The sequence below is a fragment of the Kogia breviceps genome, chromosome 5, assembly GCF_026419965.1.
Source record: "Kogia breviceps isolate mKogBre1 chromosome 5, mKogBre1 haplotype 1, whole genome shotgun sequence".
NCBI classification, from domain to species: Eukaryota; Metazoa; Chordata; class Mammalia; order Artiodactyla; family Physeteridae; genus Kogia; species Kogia breviceps.
This window is the reverse complement of record NC_081314.1, coordinates 45,894,744-45,913,374: the sequence shown is the minus strand read 5'-3', so window position 1 is coordinate 45,913,374 and position 18,631 is coordinate 45,894,744. Positions and strand designations below refer to the sequence as shown.

Sequence of the window (18,631 nt, the reverse complement as noted above, 5' to 3'; positions counted from 1 at the left end):
CTGTGGAGCAACTAAGCCTGTGCGCCACAACTACTGAGCCTGTGCTCTAGAGCCCGTGAGCCACAACTACTGAGACCTTGAGCCACAACTACTAAAGCCCATGTGCCACAACTACTGAGCCTGTGCTCTAGAGCCCGCGACCCACAACTACTGAAGCCCATGCACCTAGAGTGTGCTCTGTAACAAAGAGAGGCCACCGCATTGAGAAGCCCGCACACCACAATTAAGGGTAGGCCCTGCTTGCCGCAACTAGAGAAAGCCCGTGCACAGCAACAAAGACCCAACGCAGCCAAAACTAAATAAATAAATAAATTTTAAAAGTTAAAAAAAAAGCAAGTGAAAAAAGTTTTAAAAAATCTATGGATGTTTGCCTGGTGGCAATACAAATAGATATTTACCAATAATCAATGATTTGTACACAAGAATTATGATTATTTCTCCAATTAGTCAAAACTAAGCTTAAAAAAAAACTAAGTTAAAAGAAAAACTGGTGGCTCCTCTCTCTCAGTCAGATTATTATCAACAGCTATGCTTTTAATCTCTTACCATTCCAGGACTTGAGTCAAAATAAGAAGTAATATTTTCCAGGCTCCTCAAAAGTCTGAAAAATCCAGGCAATAAAGAGGAATAAATAAAGTACTCCACTACCTGATCAGTTCTGTTTTCCTAAGAAAATAAAAGCATATTAACAAAGGTCCAATGTTTTTTTCTCTCTAAAAAGAAAAAAAAAAGAACCACTCAACTATGAAAAATAGAAATTACACTTTAGTTAAGATTTAGCAACACATAAAACTGCTTCTTGTTCCAGTAAATACTGCCTAGAGTTTTGTTCAAGAAATCACTCATAATTCCCCAAACAGTAACACAAACTGTAAGATCCATATTCCAGATTAAAGAGGGATCCCATAATCTTCAAGTTAATGTATGTATCATGAGAATAATTCAAACTGCTTAAATGAAATAATGATCAATTATAATTATTTTTGAAATTACATTTGATCAGCTAAACCCCTGTATAAAGCTTCACAAATCCTCTCACAAGTCTCTGCTGCAGAACAGAGAAATAAATAAAGAAAATAAAGAAATAAATTTCTTTATTCAGAAAGTGACTCTAAGAGAATTTCATGAGAAATTGAAAGCTAGTATCTCCATAATATTTTAGACTTTTCTTATACCAAAATAATAACAAGTCAGGATATTACGTACCTGCTATTGAATATCCTGTTTAAAGTAGGTCTCATGTATAAGTCTTACAGTGTTTGGTTATAAATATATTTCATAATACACACAAAAAATTGTTAAATAGTCTGCGTTGAAATGGTATTAATGGCTGCATATTACTATTTCCTTAGTTCAGCAAATTAAATTTCTGACACCTCCTAACTAAGAGCTACCATATCTTGCCAATTAGATTGTCGATCTGCATTTAGATCTATTACCAACTCCCGGGAAAAAAAATGTACTCCTTTTATATAAATTTTGTATCTCCTATCTGGAAAGAACTGGAGGTACAGACACTAAACATGTAAAGTGAGTGGCAATGGGTAGTGATAATTTCAAATGAAAAATTTAGGCCAGCAAACAGACTACCTAAGCATTATAATTAAGGACAATTGTTCGTTTTAGAAAAGTGTCACGACTCCTTCTAAACATGTAGGGGGGGTTGCCCTGAAGCCTATGTCTGATATACCCCCTGAATTTTAACCCTGGAGTGAGCATGATACCAAATTAAGAATTATTAGAAGGAACCCAGTGTAGATTAGAAGCTGTACTAACTCAGTCAACATTTTTAATCAAGCAGTGTTAGCTTGTCTTTTAACTTATGAAACATACACTCACAGGAGCTTAGATTCAGGTCCTGCCTTTGATAGTCACTGAGTGCACACTACCATGCCAAGTACTAGGTGTCGGGTATATAGAGAAAAAAAACAAATATGGCCCTTGACTTCAGAGAACTTATTGTGTAGAGAGGGAGAGAGACCTTAGACAGACATTAAACAAATATTAAAAGCCGAAATTACAAGTTGTGGTTATTTCCGGTTTGTATTGCATCTTAGTGGATAACTGTGATCACACCCTTCTTTTAGGAGTACGGTATTCTAAACTGAATTTTCTTATCCTAAACTCACTTTGAAGTATCAGTGCTACAGTGTGCAATGTTACTTCAATTAAATGATTCTTTGTGGAATAAAGATTTAAAATGAACACCATTTTACACTTAGAATCGGCACTGAATTTACATTCAAGTGAACGTTCAGTGTGAATTATTTCCAGGTACAGCTTCTGTTTGCCTAGGCAGCTCAAAGCATACAAAGTATTGAGAACTTTAAAGGCATTATACTCATTTTAAACGTTTTATCTCTGCACGTTCTACCCCAAAAAATATACCGGTAAGGAAGTGGGAGGCACCAGGTGTAAAAGTTCCCAAAGTAGTTGGAATAAGGGTCTCTTCCCCCTAACTCGCCAAATTTAAACACACCCAAGGCTTCTAAACACCCCGCTTTCCTTCCGACCCCAATTGCTCCTGCATATTTGAGGAGCTATTAGTTGGATTTAAATATATTTTTAAACCATTTCCTTCTCCCGATTTCTAAAACATTTTAGTACGTCCTTTGTAGCTTGTGTTATTTCTGCCTCTGGTAATAACATTTCTGGTAGAGATGTATATCTTTGGAACTCATTTCCTTTCTCAACAGTTACAACATTACATTTCCTGTGCCAGGTGCCACGGTCCCCGCCTTCCATAAGTTAGTACTTTGTGGCCGAGAAGCTCCTTTAACTTTCTAAGACGAAATATCCAGGGCGTGGTTATCGTCACAGGATCATCAGCGCTTCCCAAGTTCCCACCTGTTGCGGGACTTGTTTAGAGAGGATGAATCAGATTCGTCTAAAACGTCCTTTGCCTTTTCCACCCACTGTCCCTCCCGCTTTCCGCTGCGCCTCCCGAACGCACGTCACTCCTTCCAGTCCAGGCCCCGAAGCCGGGCCCCCAAACAGCAGAGATCCCTGCCAGGGTACGGAGCTCGGTTGAGAGGAGGGGGTTGTCCCGACCCGGGATGGAGCAGAGGCGCAGATCCCACTTCCTGTAAAGCCAGCGGAGCTCGCAAAGAATGCTCTGGAAGAGAAGGCTCACCGAAGAAGAAAAGAACGTACTTTAAGTGGGCTTCGACACCAGACCCCAGACGTCTGGGGTGGGCCGTACACGAGCAAACCAACTCGTTCCCTGGCGTCTCCTTCCCCTTCCCGCCTCTAATTCTCTTTCGCTTCCTCCCCCTTGCTCCGGGGGCACGTGGTCCCTCCCGGCTCTGCCCCAGCCGCGCCATTCCCCTCCGGAGCCAGGCTCTGACCCCTTCCTCGCAGCGTCGCCCGCTTCCCCTTTCCGTTCGCTCTTCCGCCCCCGCTCTCCATCTTTCTTTCTGATTGGTTGAACGCACCGGAGTCTGGTTGGCCAATCGGCGAGCTGGGCTGGCGGCGATGGGCGTGGCCGCGGCGCCGGGGCCCTCAGATCGAGGCTTCCTCCCCCTCGCAGCCGGCAGCACATTCCGCCGTCGTTGCCGCCGCCCGGCCCCGCAGTTGTCTTAGCCGGAGCTGCGGTCGCGCTGGGGTTAGGGCGGGGGGGGGGGTGGGAAACGGGCGGGGAGAAGAGGAGAAGACCGCGGCGGAGGCAGGTGAGAGGAGGAAGGAAGCGACGCCGCGGCGGGCACAGCAGCTCAGGCGGCGGCCCGGTTCCTGGGAGTGTCGGTGCGGCGTGGTGGTTGGGGCGGATCCCGCGGGGCCCGGGCGGGGGAAGGAGTCACCGGCCCGGCCATGGCGGACAACGAGAAACTGGACAACCAACGGCTCAAGAATTTCAAGAACAAAGGCCGCGACTTGGAGGTAAACTCGGGGGCACCGGGGGGGGGGTGGGGGCCGTGGGCCTCGGGTCGTTCTACGCCGGGACTCGGAGTGTGGGGAGTAGGGGCGGGAGCCGCCGCCGGGCCGCGGGGGAATGGCGTTGGGGGCCGGCCCGTCCGTGACGCCTGTGCTAACGCGCCGGGAAGTTTGTGTCGGGCCTGGTCCGCCTCCGCCGGGGAGTGAGGTGCCGGGGTACCGCCGGCGCGGCCTAGGCCTGTCCCGAGGAGCCGGCCCGGCTCGGGTGCGAGGGGCTGGGCCGCGCGGCGGGGAGGCCGGGCGCGGCGAGTGCGGAGGAGGCGTGCGTGTGCCGTGCTGCCCGGGGTGGGCTGCGGCCCCCATCCCGGTAGCGGCGGAGATTCCGGCTCTCGCTCCCGCACCGACGTCGGGCGCCGCGGGCAGGAGGGCGATGGGAGGTGGAGGGGGGACTAACGTGTGGCGACCGAGTGGGTCTCGGAACTTCCTCAGCGAGGCCCGAGTCGTCTCCACTTAAAGGCATTTTCTCTGGTCTTCCCGACTCCCGCTTTACCCCTGCCTCCCCCCAGTATCCAAACTACAGGAGTCAACTTCTCCGTTGAAAAAAAACACCCCCGGCGTGAGAGGCCATCCTGGTGATGCTAACAGTGCCTTCCAGCGGCCTGTGTTTTACTATGGATATAGTTGATTCAAGATGTGGCTCACGGTGTGCCCTCTTCCAGGCAAAGGATACCCCTTATTTCAGCTTGTTCACAAATCTCTCTACCCCCTCCTGAGAGACCACCAGCTGCATTCTTACATATAGAGTCCAAAGGGTTATACAAAGCTGTCATCCTCTAGTCTGCAGTATCCTTTTCCTCCACCTGCCGGTGGTGGTGGTAGCGGGGGATGGGGTGGGCCGTGGAGTGGCACCATCACATTTTATTATTTGAAAAGGGTGAAAAGCAACTTTCATTATCTTAAGTAACAGCTGCTCCTGAGGTTTTTAGGCTACATAAGGTGTGTGGGTTAAGCACACACCCACATCACAGATTTTTAATAGAAGACTTCTTCCCTTCAGGTTTAGGCGTCTAGGTAAATAGGGGTTTTTGTTTGTTTTTGTTTTCCATTCTGCATCTGAATCAGGAGGTTAGCTTTTAAGAGAAAGTGGTCAAGTAGTATTTTTTATGTTGTTTCTTTGTACTTTTTTATACTGAGATCTTCAAATTCCCATCATCTGTTTCTGAACTTTGAGCATTTGCTTGACTGAGATAGTAACTGTCTTTTGGACTTTCCACAAAGCCATTTACTTAACAAGGCAGTTGGTGCTGTCTTAGTGGGTTTCCTAGTTTGAGGGACTATTTCCTAGTTGAAGTGAAATTTCAACATCTTTACTGAGATAATTCATATGCTATAGAAATTACCATTTAAATGTAGAACTTAAGATTTTTATTAAATTTACCTAGTTGTGTAATGATGTGATTAAAAAATTTTTTGAGCAGTATTAATATTTAAAATGAGGGAAAAAAATCACAAAACCTAAAAACATAAATACCACAAAGTTACAAACATCCAGAGAAATAGCAATTAAATACTTGACAATCCTTCTGATCCTTTTCCCCTCTACATTTCTGGCTGCACTTTTTTTTTTTTTAACATCTTCACTGAGATGTAATTCAAATACCATACAGTTCACCCATTTGAAGTGGCTTTTGGTGTTTTCACATAGTTGTGCAGCCATCAGCACAGTCAGTCTTAGGACATTTTCATCACTCCCAAAAGAAACCCAAACTCAATAGCAGTCACTCTTTGTCTTTTTAGATATGGCTATTCTGGATATTTCATCTAAATGGAGTTATACAATATGTGATCTTTTGTGACTTCTTTTAGGTAGCATAATGTTTTCAAGGTTCATACACTCTGTAACCAGAATGTATTAGTGCTTCATTCCTTTTTATAGCTGAATATTCCAGTGTGTGGATATACTACATTTTGTTTATTCATTCATCATTTGATAGACTTTTGCATTGTTTCCACTTATTAACTATTACGCATAATGATGCTCTGAACATTCATCTACACATTTTTGTGTAGACCTGTGTCTTCAATTCTGTTTGCTTATACACCTAGGTGTGGTATTACTGGGTCATATGGTAACTTTATTTATTAAACATCTTTATTGGAGTATAATTGCTTTACAATGTTGTGTTAGTTTCTGCTGTATAACAAACTGAATCAGCTATATGTATACATATATCCCTATATCCCCTCCCTCTTTTGTTTCTCTCCCACTCTCCCTTTCCCACCCCTCTAGCTGGCCACAAAACACATATGGTAACTTTATGTGGAGTTGCTAAACTATTTTCAGGTGATCCTTATTTTTTGAATTGATGTTTCCCCTTACTGTGTATCTCTTATTATTTTAGTCAAAATAAGATTGTGTTGATTCTATATTAGAACAATATTATGATATGTGACTTAAAAAAATAATTATAAATACACATTAGGTAAAATTTTTTTGAGAAGTTCATTGTGCCTTATGGGCATCCTTGTGACTTTGATAACACTGTGTGTGCATTAGGAATATGAATATTTTCACATTTCCACATAAGGAAATGGAATATGACTTTAAGGGAAAGTCATACTCTCTCCTCACTTGTGATTTATTCTGTCACATATACCTGCAATGAGATAGAAACATCTTTTATTATCCGTAGAGAACACGAGAAGGCCTATTTTGTGTATTTATTCATTACATATATGCCTGTGTCCCTCAAAATACTAATTATGCCCATTTCCTCCCCCCTCAAAATATGGTTTCTGTACTTTGCTACAACAAATTCTAAGAAAATACTGCTTTTTGGTTGATCTTAACAGTGACATGTTTCATTGGAAGGTCTTTGAAAAGAAGTATGGACCAGTACTGTGCAATGAATTTTATTTAATCCGGTATATCCAAAATACCATTTCAATATGTAATCAGTGTAAAAAAAATTTAATGAGATGTTTCATGTTCTTTTCATACTAGTCTTCGGAAGCTGGTCTGTCTTTTACACTTACAGCATATCTCAGTTTGGGCTAGCTACATTTCAGGTTCTTAATAGCTGCATATGGCTAGTGGCTACCTTATTCGACAGCACGGATATAGAGGATAGCATGAGATAATTATAACATTTTTTGGTTTGATCTAACATTGTTTGATTCCAAATTATGATGAGTACAGAGTCTTAAGAGTTTAGTTTAATCTAATCTCTAACTGTGTGTGACTTTGGGAGAATCATTTAGTCTTAGGGTTCTTTCATCTGTAAAACTAGAGGTCCTTGACATCTGCTTCATGAGTGTTGTGAAGCTTAATAGGTTAATGTTAGGAAGATGCCTGGCAATTCTCTGAGCATTTATCACCTTCAGCTTTCCTTAGGGGGAGGAAGGAGATTTAATAGGATTCAGTTGAATTGATTCTCTAACTCCCTTATTTGCAGTTGGCTCTTTGTTTTTTCTCTGTGTGCATATATAAGTTATGTTGAACTTAATGGGAACATTTTTAATATATAGAGATGTAATTGCTCATTGAAGGGCAGTTTGGGCCCAGGGAATTAGTGACCCTTGTAGAGTCAGAATTTCTAAGTGTTGGAATTGAAACTGATTCCATAGCCTTCAGTCTGATAGTTATTCCTGTGTTACATTCTACCATTCTGGCTCCTCCAAAATATGGTCATGCTAACTTCTTGAAAGATAAAAGCATTTAAGAAGTTATATGTCAGTATCCATTTAAAATAACTTGTAGGAACTGTCAGATGACATTCAGGGTGTGGTTTCTGTTGTTCAGTGTGGTAGAGGATCATCATTATTAGTTTGAGATAGTAACCATAGCGAGGGTATGCACAATGCAACACAGGAAATGGGTAGTGACCAAATTTCAAATTAAAAAATGTGTCAGAATAAAGCAAATTAATCTCATCTAGCTTATGTTTTAAAAGTAGAGAGGGAATTCTCTTATAGACTTTCTAATAAACCTGCATAATTTTTATAGAAGTTCTGAGGTTATCCAGGATTGAATAGAGCATAAGTTATGTTAGAAAAATAATTAGATCTTATTAAAACACTACTTTAAGAAAAATACTTACCCTAAAAATAAAAGAATACTAAAATGCTACATAATTGGAAACTTGTCATTGTCCACACAGCATCAAATATGAAGTCAGCTTGGACTTAAGGAAAAAATAGTTGCTTGGTTGGCAAGAGTTTAATAAATTGATCGGCTATTTTATTGTTTAGAAATGGCCTTGGTGATTTGTTAAACTGTACAGAGTGAAAGGCATTGTTAAGCTATTAAGTCTCGTTAACTTTTAGAGGCTGACTTCTCTCATCACAAATCTTGGAACATATTTACTATACTTAAAATAACCACTGTCTAATTTTTCATTTAATGGTCCAAGCATGTGACAATATGAAATATCTGATAGAAATATAGTTGGGAATTAAATAATTGTTTTTGTGCTTCCTTTCAGCTTTCCTAGTTTATAAAGCAACCAATTTCAGAATTGCTTCATTGATAATTTTCTTAGAGATATCACAATGTCATTGTTCATAAAGGCTAGTATGTCAAATATGAATATAAAAAGATTGGGAAGAGTTGTAGGAATGATTTAGCTTTAAAAGAATGAAACAACTTTAGGAAAAATGTGTAGGTAATTTTTAAACATTGATCTCTTATATCTGATAGTGGTTGTGGGTCCTTAAGATATTTTTAAATGTTTACTGGAGCAGCATTCATCAACTTGAGGCCTATAATGGTGAAAGGAGAGCTTGTCAAATCTAACCTTGAACAATGATTGTGATACTCAGTGGTTTAGTTTTGGAACAGAGCAGAAGTCTGATTAAAGGGAACTAACTTCTTGAGCATCTACCGTATATGCTTTTAATTGTATTCTCATTTCTCTCAGTCATGTAAGTAGGAATTATTATGTAAAGAAAAAAATTCTAGAGTTAAGTGGCATAATAGCATAACATTCAAGGGAATGGTCTTAGGAATGTTAAAGTGAAGTCAGTACTATTTGTACTGTACTATATTACCTCCCTTTAACTTCTCTCAGCCTTAATAGACTCAAAGTTGATTAAAAGGTTATATGTGGAAGCACCTAGCATAGTACATGGGGTATGATAGGCATTCAGTAAGTGTTGTTTCCTTTTTTTTTTTAAACAGAGATCTTTTTGGAAATTCTGTTTTATTTGTGGACTTTAGAGAACACAATCTATTTACTTACTGTGCTTTCCATTGAGGTTTAATAAGACAAGGATGAGGGAGACTCCTTTCTTCCACAGATAAAATTGGCACCTACTAAATAAGGACAATATATACGTGCTTGTTATGGTCTTAGTTCAGAAATGTTCAGAGCTTTGGGGCTCAAGACCCATTTATGCGGTTAAAAATAAGGACCCCCCAAAAAGCTTTATTAGGGGGACTTCCCTGGTGGCACAATGGTTAAGAGTCAGCCTGCCGATGCAGGGGACACAGGTTTGAGCCCTGGTCCGGGAAGATCCCATGTGCTGCGGAGCAACAAAGCCCGTGTGCCACAACTACTGAGCCTGCGTGCCACAACTACTGAAGCCGGCATGCCTAGAGCCCGTGCTTCGCAACAAGAGAAACCATCACAATGAGAAGCCCATGCACCACAACGAAGAGTAGCCCCTGCTGGCTGCAACTAGAGAAAGCCCACGTGCAGCAACGAAGATGCAATGCAGCCAAAAATAAACAAATAAATGTATTTCTAAAAATTTTTAAAAAACCTTTATTTGGGAGTTTCTATTAATATCAATTTTTACCATTTTAGAAACGAAAAGTAAGAATTTAAAAAAATATTAACTCAAAAATAACACTAATAAAGCTGTTTTTAAAAAAATTAATTAATTAATTTATTTTTGGCTGCTTTGGGTCTTCGTTGCTGTGTGCATGGGCTTTCTCTAGTTGCGGCTAGTAGGGGCTACTTTTTGTTGCGGTGCGCGGGCTTCTCATTGCGGTGGCTTCTCGTTGTGGAGCATGGGCTCTAGGCACACAGGCTTCAGTAGTTGTGGCACACGGGCTCAGTAGTTGTGGCTTGCGAGCTCTAGACCGCAGACTCAGTAGTTGTGGTGCACAGGCTTAATTGTACCATGGCATGTGGGATCTTCCTGGATCAGGGCTCGAACCTGTGTCCCCTGCATTGGCAGATGATTCTTAACCACTGCATTAGGAGGGCGGTCCCAAAGCTGTTTTATATAAACATAAATTTCTAACTGAAGATAACTTATTTTTCAAAACCCAAAAAATTTGGTGAGAAGAATGGTCATGTTTAACATTTTTTTGAGTCTCTTTAATGTTTGGTTCAAGTAAAGATAGCTGAATTCTCATATCTGTTTCTGTTTTTTTTCTTTTTTTAAAGATTTATTTCATTTATTTATTTATTTTTTGGCTGTTTTGGGTCTTCTCTTGCTGTGCACGGGCTTTCTCTAGTTCCCGCGAGCAGGGGCTACTCTTCGTTGCAGTATGAGGGCTTCTCATTGCGGTGGCTTCTCCTGTTGCGGAGCACAGGCTCCAGGTGTGCAGGCTTCAGTAGTCGTGGCACACGGGCTTCAGTAGTTGTGATACATGGGCTTAGTTGTTCAGCAGCATGTGGGATCTACCCAGACCAGGGCTCGAACCCGCATCCCCTGCATAGGCAGGCAGATTCTTAACCACTGCGCCACCAGGGAAGCCCCCTCATATCTATTTCTGAATTCAGTCTTATGGTATGTTCTTTTGGTTGAAGTATATGAAGAACATCCAATTTCACACAGTAGGCAGTTGGAAAAGGGAGGAACGTTTAATAGCCTTTTCAGATAATTAAGGAAATTATTCTTTGATGTACCATATCATACCATATATGCCAAAACTCCAGAAATAACACTTTCTTTTTTTTTTTTTTTTTTAACACTTTCTTAAAAGTTAGTTGCAATGTGGAATCTGAAGCCATATTAGTAAACTTTTCTTACTTTGTTACATTAAAATCTATTGGTCTGTCTTGCACTTGGACATGCCTGATTTTGTAACATCATGTATTGGTCATTTGGAAAATATTAGTTCACTGAGTTGTGTAGATCTTCCGAATGCTGACACATTTTATTTTACAATGAAAATTCACAATTATTAGCATTGCCATGTAGCTCATCACAAGAATCTTAAATAGTGGTAATCTGTCAAGCTCAGAGTGGTAGATACAAGTTTTCCAAAATTTTTATCTTCACTTGAAAGCTTAAATTTTGTCATTAGCAAGAAATACTTTAAGTTGTTTTCCTTGAAGCCGTAAGTTCACTTTGCTCATTTTTGTGAAAACATCTGCCAGACACTTTCTGAATAGCCATAATTTGTCTCTCAGTTGTTCTTTCAAGTAAAAGTGATGTTCCATGAAAAAAGTGGCTAGTTCAATTAGCAATTCAAACAGTCCCACAAATACTTTTTCCTGAAACAGTCATCCTACTGCAGAAGGGGGTATGCTGTAGAAATGGTTTATGTGTAATCCCCATTTTATCACAAAATTTTAGAAAGAAAAGGCTGGGTTTTTTTTGTTTGTTTGTTTGTTTGTTTTAATTTTTGTGGTATGCGGGCCTCTCATTGTTTGTGGCCTCTCCTGCTTCGGAGCACAGGCTCAGCGGCCACTCCGCGGCATGTGGGATCCTCCCGGACCAGGGCACCAACCCGTGTCTCCTGCATCGGCAGGCGGACTGTCAACCACTGTGCCACTAGGGAAGCCTGAAAAGGCCAGTTTTTAATAAAAGCAATTTTTTTACTGTTTCATCAGGACATTATTATTATTTTTTTTTTTTTTACATTTTTTTTCTTTTTTAAAAAAATTTATTTTATTTATTTATTTTTGGCTGCGTTGGGTCTTTGTTGCTGTGCACAGGCTTTCTCTAGTTTCGGTGAGCAGCAGCTACTCTTCGTTGCAGTGCGCAGGATTCTCATTGCAGTGACTTATCTTGTTGTGGAGCACGGGCTCTAGGTGCACGAGCTTCAGTAGTTGTGGCACGCAGGCTCAGTAGTTGTGGCACACGGGCCCTAGAGCACAGGCTCAGTAGTTGTGGCGCACGGGCTTAGTTTCTTCGTGGGATGTGGGATCTTCGCAGATCAGGGCTTGAACCCGTGTCCCCTGCATTGGCAGGAGGATTCTTAACCACTACGCCACCAGGGAAGCTCCTCATCAAGGGCATTCTTCAGTGAACAGGCTTCTTTTTAACTGAAACACAATGACTATTATTACAGTTTGGTGACATTGCCTTAATTCATGCTAAAGCACCAGCGGCTTTACCTACTGCAGTGCAGTACAGTGCAAATGTTAACATAATAAAAAAAATTAATAGTAGTAATTTAAGAAAATAGTTTTGACCTTGTGGACCCTCTGAAAAGGTCTCAGTGTCCCCACAGGAGCTGACTGACCACACTTTGAGAATCACTGTCTGTGTTATTATTGTTGCTTCTGTTATAGGTGATTGTCACTTTTAATTAATAAAAGACTCTTGAAAGGCTTTATAGTATCACAGTTAAATAACATGGACTATGGAGTCACACCTGGATTTGAACCCTAGTTCCTCTGTTTAATAGTTATGGAAGTTAACTTAATCTCTTTAAATTACTTAAATGCTTAATAGTGCTTGGCATATAGTGCAGGTAGAGTGAATGGTGGCTTTTTTTATTTCTACCAACTTGCTTCATCATACATTACATCCAGATAACCCCCTGTGTTCCCTGTCAGATTAACATTTTGTTTGCAGTTCCTTTTGTACCACTGTGCACCATAATTCAAATCACATCACATGTATTGGAGAAGGCTTCTTTTTCCCTTCATTAGCACTCAGGTGAAAGCCTACTTTTTCCTGCATGCTTAACCAAATTGTCCCAAAATTACTAGTTTCTGACTTCATTTCTCTAATCCTGTGTTGTAAGTAGGTTAATAAATACTTTATATAAAGATTTTGTAACTGTTGTCCCATAAGACTGTAAATTTAACCAAAAAATATCTCTAATTCACACTATATGGTACACGTAATGAAAAATGGTTTAAGGCCATAGACATTTACCGGTACTACAAGATTAGCTTGATTATTTACAATGCTAAACCGTTTTCTGTTGCTGTTTATTTACTGTTAGGACAAAATATGATTAGCTATCACTTTTACCCTAAATTTAATTTACATTGAACTTAATGTAAATTACATTTTCAATAATGGTGTATTTTGGCAAACCTGAAATTTCTTTAAATTTGTATTAACAAAAGTCAGAATCCTAAGATAATGTGGTATTTCATAATTTGGTGATAGACATATTTGTAATATTAGAAATCAAATTATGTTCTGTCTCAGTTTCTAGTTCTTTAAATGAAAGCTTTAGTTGCCCAGTATCTTAATACTTGTTTCAGTTTTTACAGCATGTATGGTTCCTTAAAGTAAGTGTTATGTGAATTTAGTTACAGTAGTTGTATCCTGAAGGCCCTACAGCTAGTCTCTACCTGGTTGTATTAAATGATTCTAACATTTTTGCCACCCGTCCTGCCTATTCCCCTGTTCCTCTTTTGCCACTTTCAGCTGTTGCGGGTTCAGAAAAGAAAAAAGCAAAATAAAGTCTTAAGATTTTTGGATAATTGTTACATTACTCTTGGTTCTTTAGCAATTATGAAACCCAATATTTTCTGCCTTTGTTTAGAATAGTGGCTTTAAATACCATAAACTCTTTTTCCATAATGTTGATATTAAAAGTTAGGTCTGATAGCTTTAGGCTGAAAGAACTGATTTTTTAATATTATAGTTTTGTTTTGGGGGACAGAAACCCAGCTCAAATTAGTTAAAGCAAAGTGGGGGAATCTGGCTCTTATAACCCAGTAAGTTCAAAGTCTAGGGAGGACTCTGATTGATCAAGATTTGATTGCATACTTACGCCTGAATTAATCACTGTTGGCAGAGGAATGTGGTTCTGTGATTGGCCAGCACAAAGTCATGTGCCATAGGCCAGCTGTGTGTGTGTGGGGGGGGTGCTTTTGTTGGGAGAGGGTGTTGGTACCTCCACTTAAACCACAGGTTTCTCAAAAGAATGAGGGTTCTGTCTGTTAGAGTAAGAAGAATGGAAGAAAAAGCCTATTGAAGACAAAATTATAAAACACTACCATCCAATACAGATGTAGAATGGTTTCTTATTTTGCCTTTGACTATTATGTAGAGGTGTTCACAGGTATAGCTACAGAATTGAGTTCATTGTTGATCAACTGTTTTCTCAAACGTCTTATATCAGAGTTTTCACACTTTTTTCTCTTAATGTCTTTAATAATTTTTCCCAATTTTTCCCCTTTTGTTCTCCAGCTTTAAAATGGTATTATCTTTAAATTATGACAAAGCTTATTTAGGACCAATAAACAAAAAGTAAGACCCAACAGCATTAGTCATTAAGCTGAAAACCATAGTGAGATACCACTTCACACCTACTAGCATAGCTGTAAGCAAAAAGATAGACAATAACAGGTGTTGATGAGGATGTGGAGAAAGTGGAACCCTCATACATGGCTGATGAGAATGTAAAATGGTGCAGCCACTTTGGAATCCAGTTTGGCAGTTCCTTAAAAAGTTAAAGGGTTAACATGTGACCCAGCAGTTCCACTCCTAGGTATAAAACCCAAAAGAATTTAAAACAAGTGTCTGCACAAAAACTTGTACCTGAATGTTCATAGTAGCATTATCTAAAATAGGCAAAACAAGGAAATAACCCAAATGTCCATCAACTGATGAATTGATAAACAAAACCTGGATATGCATACAGTGGAATATTATTCTACCATAAAAATGAATGAAGTACTGCTACATGCTACTACATGGATGAACCTTGAAAAAATGCTAAGAAGCCAGTCACAAAAGTTCACATATTCTGTAATTCCATTTATACGAAATGTCCAGGATAGGCAAATCCCAAGAGACAAAGTTGATTAGTGGTTGCCAAGGCCTTGGGACAAAGGGCACATGGGGACTGGCTGCTAATAGGTATAGGACTTTTTGTGGTGAAGAATATGATCTGGAATTGGATGGTGGTGATTGATGTGCAACTTTGTGAATATACTAAAAACCACAGAATTTTACACTTTAAATGAGTGAATTGTATAGTATGTGAATTATATCTCACTGAAGTTGTAGCTTAATTAAGAGAAGTAAGTAGGGCTTGTGGCAACTTTCTACTACCTAGGGGTCACAGGTGAATTCTTGGCAGCTGTTTTTCACTCACTTTTCATCTACCCTTCCCTGTATTGAATTCATTTGTTCAGCAAGTAATTACTCAGTTTCTATGTCTGAGATAAGCAGTGAGGCTAGAGCAATGAATAACACAGGCTAAATTCCTATTCTCATAGTTTTACATTCTAGAAGGTCAAGATTTCTCAGATCCCTGCTCTAAACTGACCCTGTGGTGATATTTAACCACTGTGAGCTAGTGTTGTAGTAGATCCCTTATCTTTCTTTCCTAAACTCAAATTTATAATAAATAACATACCTTAAATTTGAAAGGAAAGGATATCCTAAATGTTTGGCATCCAGTAACTCTTCCCTTAAGATTTGTGGAAAAAAAGTTGATTTTTAGAATGAGAAGACCTAGGATTGCATCTCATGAGCTATATGCCATCAGGAAAGCTTTATAATAATTTTTTTAGCCTCAATTTCTGTAAAATTAAAATTCCACTTTACTGGATACTTTCTTTGATTAAGCTTTTAAAAATGCAAGGAATAGGGACTTCCCTGGTGGTTCAGTGGTTAGGACTCAGCGCTTTCACTGCTGAGGGGCCTGGGTTCAGTCCCTGGTCGGGGAATTAAGATCCCACAAGCCACGCTACGCGTGGCCAAAAAAGAGAAAGAATGCAAGGAACACCCTTATTTAGACTATGTCAAATAAGGGTGGAGTGTTAGGAACATTAAGGAACCAGTTCTCACATTATCCCAGATATTCAGGTAGGAGTATCTTGGTAGGAATTCATGGATCTTTGCTCTACTGCTCTGCCAGCCACTAATTCAGCTACTAAATTTTATTTTTCCTGGGTACTGACTCTCTTAGTCTTTGTATAATTTTTGTGTTGAATTACTGAGAGAATCTGTTTATGCTGATAAGCTCTGCCCAAACTGAGGCAGATTGTTTATACTGCTGGCCTGCTTATGGATTGGCTTTTCCCCCTCACCTCCTCCACCAACCAGTCAGCTGTGGTGTGGGGAAGGGGGTTGTCACATAAGTAACATCCTTTGCTGGCTTTGCAACAACATCCTTTGCTGGCTTTGCAACAACATCCCTGGAAAGAGAAATTTCTTTATGATAAGGTTGTAAGTATGACGTTATTTAGTCAGTGTCACTCCATTCTTACTTTTCTGTTGGCTTTGTACTCTGTTAAAATCTGGGGCAAATCATTATTACCTCATTTCTACAGTGGTTGCCTTATTTCTGCTATTGCTCTGCTCTAATTCATAAAATAACCAGTGTGGTTCTTTTAAAAAATAAGTAAATCATATCAACGCTCCTCTGCTTCAGTTGCATCCCACCACATTTAGCTTTCAAACTCCTTACTGAGACCTTTAAGGCCTTGCCAAATCTGGTTCCTGTCTCCTTCTCTTGCCTCTCTCACTTACCTCCTTTAACTGTGCTCTCACTCATCTTTTAATTCCTCTAACTCTAACACATTAATAACCCTCTCTTCTTCAGGCCTTTCACACATGCTGCTGTGTCAGAATGCCCTTCCCACTTCCTTTATCTTCATCCCCTTTCCTTTGCCTGCCTGGTTATTTCTCATCTTTTGAATCTTCAATATCATTTACTTAGAGGCCATCCCTGAACAGGCTTGTTGAAAGTTAAATCCCCCTGTTGTTTTCCTTAAGAATACGTATCATAATTTGTTAGTGTATTTACTCAATGTTAAATTCTTCCATCAGACTATAAGCTCCCTGAGAGTATGAACCTTGTCTATTTTGTATACCACTCTATTCTTAATTTAGTATATTCACAAAATTTGACATCAATCACCACTATCTAATTCCAGATCATATTCTTCACCACAAAAAGCCCTATACCTATTAGCAGCCAATCCCCATGTGCCCCTTGTCCCAAGGCCTTGGCAACCACTAATCAACTTTGTCTCTTTGGATTTGCCTATCCTGGACATTTTGTATAAATGGAATTTGATTTCGTCACTATTCTTAATTCTCGTTACAGAGCCTGGCAGATAAGTGGCACTTAAGTAAATACTTGTAGAAATCAAATGCAACTTAAAAAAAAAATAGTATCTTATGATTGTCTTTACTTTTTTGTATATTTGACATTAAAAAAAATAATTTCATACTTATAGAAGTGGTTAATTTGGGAATATATATGTTAAAATGTAGTCTACTTCATTGACTGCATTGATGGAGGGGGAACCATTATTTACACAAATTTAGTCTTGGCCTGAAATATACGACCTAGTCAGAAATAAGACTGCTTGCAGAGTGGCTTAAGAGAACAAGGAAGGACTAGAGAGTGGGGTTTGTTTTCATTTGGAGAAATCTGTGTTGTGTAGATACCAGAGCTCACCTTTGGTTCTGTAACTTATTCAGGTACAGTACTGTAGCACAGTAAATAACGTGTGTTAGAAGCTTTGAGTCTTGGGTGGTATTTTTCATCTTATTAAGTGTCCAGGGATGGGAATAAATGGTAACAGGAACAGACCAGAATTCATAGTAGATTTGGGGTGGCGGTATTGTTTCTGTGATGACAAGCCATATTAAATTATAAAGTAAATATACAGTAATCTGATGGTTCTCAGTCCTCATTTTATTTGACCTGTAAGTACCATTTGACATAGTTAATTATGTATGCTTCCTTGAAAAGTAGTTTTTTTCACTTGATTCCAGATTTGCACAGATTCCTGTTGCCTTCTGTCTCACTGACTGTTCCTTCTTAGTCCTCTGCCCCTTAATATTTAAAGTGCCTGAAGTTATGCTCACTCTGTAGATAATCTTATCAAATCACCTGGTTTTAAATACGATTTATACACAGCCAGCTTTCTAAGTTGATATTTTTAGTCCTAACCTCTTCCTTGAAACCTAGGCTCAAACTGACTTCTTGACTCATTTTGATTCATTATAAGTATATTAAGCTTAGGATGTTCAAAAGTCATATTACTCCCCAAACCTGCTCATCATTCAGTCTGCCCCATCTCAGTAAATGGTAGTTCCATCTTTCACTTATCTTGGACCAAAAACCTTCCATTCCTCATTATTTTCTCTCTTTCACAGTCTTCTCTAGCCCATTAATTAGCAAATTTTGTAGATTCAATCTTCGGAATATATCAGTCTTCAGAATCCGCATCTCATTATCTCCTCTGCTATCACTCTGCTCCAAACTATTATCTCTTATCTGGATTACTACAGTTATGTTGTATTCCCAACACTGCAGCTGGAATGATTCTGTTTTTTTTTTTTTTAAGATGTTGGGGGTAGGAGTTTATTAATTTATTTTTGCTGTGTTGGGTCTTCATTTCTGTGCAAGGGCTTTCTCTAGTTGTGGCAAGCAGGGGCCACTCTTCATCACGGTGCACAGGCCTCTCACTATAGCGCCCTCTCTTGTTGCGGAGCACAGGCTCCAGATGCGCAGGTTCAGTAGTTGTGGCTCATGGGCCTAGTTGCTCCGTGGCATGCGGGATCTTCCCAGACCAGGGCTCGAACCTGTGTCCCCTGCATTAGCAGGCAGATTCTCAACCACTGTGCCACCAGGGAAGCCCCAGTG

General features: G+C 39.8%; 1 protein-coding gene across 3 annotated transcripts in view; it reads left to right on the top strand.

The window, feature by feature from the left end:
- Positions 1-3,450: 3,450 nt before the first annotated feature.
- KPNA4 (karyopherin subunit alpha 4) overlaps positions 3,451-18,631 on the top strand; it is a 52,033-nt gene continuing 36,852 nt past the window's right edge. Inside the window, exon 1 of one of the 3 annotated variants that reach the window (XM_059064983.2) lies at positions 3,451-3,876. In XM_059064983.2, coding sequence (XP_058920966.1) covers positions 3,808-3,876 — 69 coding nt within the window. In that variant the 5' untranslated portion in view covers positions 3,451-3,807. Of the gene's footprint in view, positions 3,877-4,526; positions 4,574-18,631 lie in introns of those variants that run through there. The other 2 variants (XM_067033924.1, XM_067033923.1) reach the window with 2 other exon arrangements.